General features: G+C 66.1%; 1 protein-coding gene across 1 annotated transcript; it reads left to right on the top strand.

The window, feature by feature from the left end:
• Nucleotides 1–264: 264 nt before the first annotated feature.
• Nucleotides 265–5,969, top strand: MNEG_13045 (isoleucyl-tRNA synthetase; the record flags this gene model as incomplete). Its single annotated transcript, XM_014038483.1, has 13 exons — nt 265–311; nt 624–864; nt 1,204–1,299; nt 1,503–1,664; nt 2,021–2,119; nt 2,345–2,421; nt 2,711–2,791; nt 3,195–3,349; nt 3,790–4,056; nt 4,431–4,549; nt 4,978–5,100; nt 5,594–5,797; nt 5,958–5,969. 13 exons carry the CDS (start codon nt 265–267, stop codon nt 5,967–5,969), a joined length of 1,683 nt encoding a protein of 560 aa, XP_013893937.1.
• Nucleotides 5,970–6,038: the final 69 nt, after the last annotated feature.

Below are 6,038 nucleotides of genomic sequence, written 5' to 3'. Positions count from 1 at the left end.
CAGTGCGGGGATGGGCTGGGTGAGGGGAGGGGCTGGCGGCGGCGCTCTCACTACAAGTTGGTGGCCACAGCGGCGGCCCCGTGATGAAGCGTGGCGGCACCAGGGCATGACGTACCCTGCGCTGGCTGCGCGCTCCCGCCCTGGCTCACCTCGCCTTGCGCCCCCGCCCCTGGCGCCAGGTACGGCATCTGGGCCGACTGGGGGACGCCGTACGTCACCCTGGACCCTGCTTACGAGGCGGCGCAGCTGCACGTGTTCGGTCAGATGGTGCTCAACGGCCACATCTACCGCGGCCGCAAGCCCGTGCACTGGTGCGGCGGCCGGGGCGTGCGGCGGCGGGGGCGGGCGCTGAAGGCCTGGGCGTGGAAGGGGTTGCCCACACGGGCGGCAAAGCGGAGGCCTGCAATGGGCCCACAGAGGCTGCCAGTGTGTGTGTGTCTGGTGGCGGCTGGCTGCGCCGCCGTCCGGCAAACAACGGGCTCAGGCTCTTCCTATCCGGGGTGGCAGCGGGCGCCTGCTCAGCACCCATAGGCAGCCTGCGTCGCATGGCCAACCCTGGCGGTGGCAAAAACCCTGCGACGCCGCCCCCCATACCCTTTGGCGCCAATTGAAAACTCAAACAGGTCCCCTAGCAGCCGCACCGCCCTTGCCGAGGCGGAGCTGGAGTACCCAGAGGGCCACCGCAGCCGCAGCATCTACGTGGCCATGCCGCTGACCTCGGCCGGCCCAGATGCGCCGCCCGAGGTTGCGTCGGCCTTGGACGGGGCCGCGCTGGCGATCTGGACGACGACGCCTTGGACGATCCCGGCCAACCTGGCGGTGGCTGTCAACGATCAGCTGGACTACGCGGTTGTGGAGGCCAAGGTGCGTGTGTATGTGAGGGAGAGAGAGAGAGAGAGTGTGTATGTGTGCATGCTTGCAACGGTGTCTGTGTGTGTATTTGTGTTTGTATGGCTGTGCTTGGGTGTGCATTTGTGCATTTGTACGTCCTTGCAAACGTGTGCGTGTGCGCGTGCGTACAGTGTGCGTGGGTGCGTGCTCAAACGTCTGAGTGTGTGTTGAGTCTGCAACGCAGGGTGCTTTTCTGTGCCGAAGGTGGCCTGAGGTGGAGCGGCAATGGAGCTGTGAGTCGCGTAGTGATCAACCTTCGGTATGTGCTCCTTAACGCGCACCGCCCCGCCCCTGCGTGCCTGCGCTACATAGGGCGACGGCGCGTCTGGCTGGTCGCACAGGCGCCTAGTCGTGGCCCACGGCCTGGTGGAGGCGCTGCAGGCTAAGCTGGGGGCAGAGTCGCTCGAGGTGGGCGGGCGCCCGGCCTGGCTGAAAACGCGGGGGCCACATCTCGCAAGCGATGCGCGCACCGCATCCGGCAACACGGACGCGGCTCGCTGTTGGGCCCCCTCGGCTGTCGCCGGGCGCTGCTGCCACATGCCAAGCGCCGTGATCTTTGGTCTACGATTAACCCCCCCCCCCACCCGCCCTTGCATAATCGCGCTGCAAAGGTCCTGTCGACCTTCAAGGGCGGCGTCCTGGAGGGCAGCACCTACACGCACCCCATCTACGGCCGCTCCAGCCCCGTGGTGGTCGGCGGCGACTACATCACCACAGACAGCGGCACAGGGCTCGTGCACACCGCCCCCGGCCACGGCCAGGAGGACTACCTGGTGGGTTCGGTTGATGGGCAGCTTCCGCAGCAATGCCACATAGCTTCCACAGCGACGGACTGGGGCTCAGGGGGTGGAGTGAGCAGCGGGGGAGGTTAGATTTGTAGGTGGCCGCCAGAGCAAAGGGGAAGGGGAGGCAGAGGTCGGAGGTTACCCGGGACGGCTGTTATCCTGGATCGTGCACGGTGCCGTTCCTGCCTGCGCCACGCGGCTTTGATCGCAGCTCAGACCCCCCATTCAGCCGACGGTTGCTGGTTGCGGCTGCCAGGCATGGTCACGAGCTGCAAACTACATGGACTCCACCCCCCTCGTTCACACCACCTCCGCAACAACACGACCACCTCCGCCCCCCGCAGGTCGGCCAGCGCTACGGCCTGCCGCTGCTGTCCCCGGTGGACGACGCCGGCCACTTCACCGAAGAGGCCGGGCCGCTCTTCGCGGGACTGGCTGTGCAGGTGCGGGCAGCGCCCACGACCCCACCCGGGCCGCACCCCGGCGCCCGCCGTCCTTTGAGTGAATCGCGGCCCCGCCTCGTCTGGGCACGGGCGACCGGCCGTGCTCGCGCGCGAGGCAGGGCAGGCGAGCTCGCGCATCCGTCCTCCCTGAACCAGCAAAGGCAGCTTCGGCAGCGCTCAGCCCGCTGCCTCTGCTGCACCCCGAATGCTGCTCCCCCCCACCAGACCGACGGCAACCAGGCGGTCATCACCGAGCTGCAGGGCCGGGGGGCGCTGCTGCTGGAGGAGTCGTACGAACACAAGTAGGGGTCGAGGGCGACGGCGTGTGTGCTCGGGGAAGGGGCCGGCAGACGCAAGCATGCACCCATCTACATGTGCACGTGGCTTTCCGCCCTTCACCCCCACAAGATCATCAAGCTAGCTGGCAATAGGGGCCGCCTTTTACCCTGCTTGCCCCTCCTTCCTCCGACCTTGGCACTTGCCTCGACCAGCCTTACGCAGCCGCATTCTATGCAGCTCCGGGTGTCCGCCGCAGCCCTCTCTCACACCCCCTTGCACATGCACCCCAACTCGCGCTGCCTCCTGCGCCAGGTACCCCTACGACTGGCGCACCAAGAAGCCCACCATCTTCCGCGCCACCGACCAGTGGTTCGCCTCCGTCGAGGGCTTCAGGTGCGCGGCCCACCCCCTCGCGCCCCGCTCCTCAAACCCCTGACCCCCACCCCCCAACCCCCCCCCCGCCTGCGCCTCGCAAGTCCCGTGCCCGTCATCGGCCGCTGCCGTCTGTGCCGGCGCCATTCCTCTGGCCACCCTTCAAAGCCGAGTCTGCGCTGCGCCCTGTCCTTGACAGCTCCAGCACCTGCCACCAAACACCACTTGTGCCCTTGGATGCCCCCTGTTACATGGTGCTGGTGCAGGCTTCCACTCCCATCCCTGCTCCCCACCCACCCACCCATCCACACACACACACACACACACGCGCGCTCGCGCACGCACACACACACGCACAATCACGCACGATCACACACACACACACACACACACACACACAAATTCACGTACACGACTACCGCAGGCAGCAGGCGCTCGACGCGATCCGCGGCGTGAGCTGGCTGCCGGCTGTCGGGGAGAACCGCATCACCTCCATGACCGAGGGCCGCGGGGACTGGTGCATCAGCCGCCAGCGCAAGTGGGGTGTGCCCATCCCCGTGTTTTACGACGTCGACAGCGGTGCGCCGCGCGCCGCGCTGAGCCGGGACGAGTGGGGTGCCTGGGGGTGTGGTGGGGCGGGCGCGCGCAAGGCGTTGTCACGGAGCAGGCGGCGGTGCTGTCGTCGGCGTCTATCAGTTCTTTTGGGTGGGGAAAGCGGGTGTGTCACAAGAGATGTTTGTCGGGCAGACATGGCACAGAAGAATGACAGCGCGCAGGACGTATCTGGGGCTGGGGACGCGCAGGGGTGGGGTGCTGTTGCAGGCGCCGCGTGTGTGGCCAAAGGCGCTCCTTCTCTGCAGGCGCGGCCAGACGGCCCCTCACGTCGCGCGTTAGGATGGTGGTGTCTGCCGTGCTCCTCGTGGGCGCGCCCCCCCCCCCGTCAATACATCAGAGAAGCCTGCAACCATCTCTCACCAATCTTCCTCGCCATCATTGCATATTGATCAAATCCCCATCAGGCGAGCCCCTGCTCACCAATGAGACGATTGAGCACGTCACCCGCGTCGTGTCCGAGCACGGCTCCGACGCCTGGTGGCAGCTGCCCATCGAGCAGCTGCTGCCGCCGTCGCTGGCGGACGCCGCGCCGCGGCTGCGGCGGGGGGAGGACACGATGGATGTCTGGTTCGACAGCGGCAGCAGCTGGGCGGGCGTGGTGCGGGCGCGGGAGGCGGAGGGGCTGCGGTTCCCCGCTGACCTGTACTTGGAGGGCTCGGACCAGCACAGGGGTGAGTCGCACGGTGGTGTGGCATGGAGTGACGCAACCATAGCGGCTGCGCTTTTGGCGCCAGAAGTTTGATTTCATGGGATGCACATTGCAAAGTTCCTGACTCGCGCGCGCGGCGGCCTGCGCAAGGCTGGGTGTGGTCCCAACATGCTTCGCACGTGTGCAGGCGCCACGCCCTCTCCGTTGGTCTCAGGCTTGATAGTACTCTTTGGGCAGCGATCGTTGCGCTCACGCCGCTGCTTGCCCTCAGCTTGATTGGCTGTGAAACATCCCCAGGCTGCTGGTTGTCCCACTCTTCCTCAACAATAGCAGCGCCCCCCACTTCCACAACACACACCACACACACATGATACGCACACGCACGCGCACACACAGGCTGGTTCCAGAGCAGCCTGCTGACGTCAGTGGCTGCCACGGGCCAGGCGCCCTACCGCCAGGTGCTCACCCACGGCTTTGTGCTGGACGAGCGTGGGGCAAAGATGAGCAAGAGCCTGGTGAGCCGCGGGGCCATTTGTGTGTTTTTGAATGTGTTTGTGGAGGTAAGGGAGTTTGTGGGCGCAGTCGTGTGTACGTGTATTTTTGTGCGTGCGTGCACGCCTTGCGTCGCATGTGCGTCCTACGGGGGCCGGGCTCCTCGCATGTTGTGCTGCAGCATGTTGGCTCAGAGCCAACAGCGGCTTGCATCCCAAGAGCATCCAGCAGCCGGCGCCAAGCCCGATGGCGTTACCAGCCAATTGGCCGGCTCATCACGCCGCCTTAGCTGCAGTCGCCTGGCAACCACACATGCGGCCCCCCCTCACCAGCCTTGCGTGATCGGTCCGCAGTGCAGCCCGCCTCGCACCTGCACCTCCCCGACACATGCACCCCAGCCACAACACACCATCTCACCCTCGCGCCCCCCCACCCCAAACCACCCCTGCAGGGCAACGTCATTGACCCCCGGGTCGTGATTGAGGGCGGGAAGGACGCGAAGAAGGACCCGGCCTACGGCGCAGACGTGCTGCGCCTCTGGGTGGCCAGCGTGGACTACTCCAATGACGTCATGGTGGGGGGCGCCACGGCCACTTTTGTGTGTGTGTGTGTGTGTGTGTGTGTGTGTGTGTGTGTGTGTGTGGCGGGGGGGGAGTGCGGTGTGCTTGTAGGTGTGGTTGTGGGTGAGTGGGGGTGACGGGTGTGGGTGTGGGTGAGGGTGAGTTTGTGGGTGTGGTTGTGGGTGTATCAGGCGGAAGCTTTGCGGTGCAGATGGTGCTGCGTGATGAGTGTCACAGCTGGGTGGCATCTATGGGGGTGCGTTCAGGCGGGGGCATCACGCGGCTGACCGTGCGATGCCCGTAGGCAGGGGCGCACGCGGCGTCGTAAGGTCTGTACAAGTTGACCAGACGGCTATGGGGCGATTCCGCACTTTGTTCCGGCTCATCCACCCCCAAACCCGCAGACGCCTTGCTTAACCAACCTCAGGCTGCAACTTTCTCAGTTGTTAGGCACAGTGCACACCCTGACATGATATGCCGCACACTCCCCCCTTACCCCAAACGCAGATCGGCCCCGGCATCCTGAAGCAGGTGGCGGAAGCCTACAGGAAGCTGCGCGGCACCCTGCGCTTCCTCCTTGGCAGCCTGGCTGACTTTGACCCCGCGGTCAACGCCGTGCCGTACGAGCAGCTGCCCGCGGTTGACCGCTACGTGCTGGCGCGCCACGCGGAGGTGATGGACGAGGTGCAGGACGCATACGACACGTACCAGGTGCGAGACCCGGGGGGGGGGGGAGGAGGGCAGTGCCGCGACATGGGCGCGATCTGGGCCCAGGGCAGCGCCCAGACCGCGTTCAGATCGCGTCCGGGTCGCGGGACGGGCTCTGGAGCCTCTCAGGACGCGTGCCAACCTGGTGTGGCAAAGATGGCAGGGTTCATGTTGAGTCCCCTCTTGAGCTCCCAACCATACTCCCTCGCACCTCTTGCAGCTCAGACATGCCCCACCCCACCCC

This window comes from Monoraphidium neglectum (genome assembly GCF_000611645.1).
Source record: "Monoraphidium neglectum strain SAG 48.87 unplaced genomic scaffold scaffold03593, whole genome shotgun sequence".
In the NCBI taxonomy this organism is placed as follows: Eukaryota; Viridiplantae; Chlorophyta; class Chlorophyceae; order Sphaeropleales; family Selenastraceae; genus Monoraphidium; species Monoraphidium neglectum.
The sequence above is the reverse complement of the archived record's forward strand: the minus strand, read 5'-3'. Positions and strand labels throughout refer to the sequence as shown.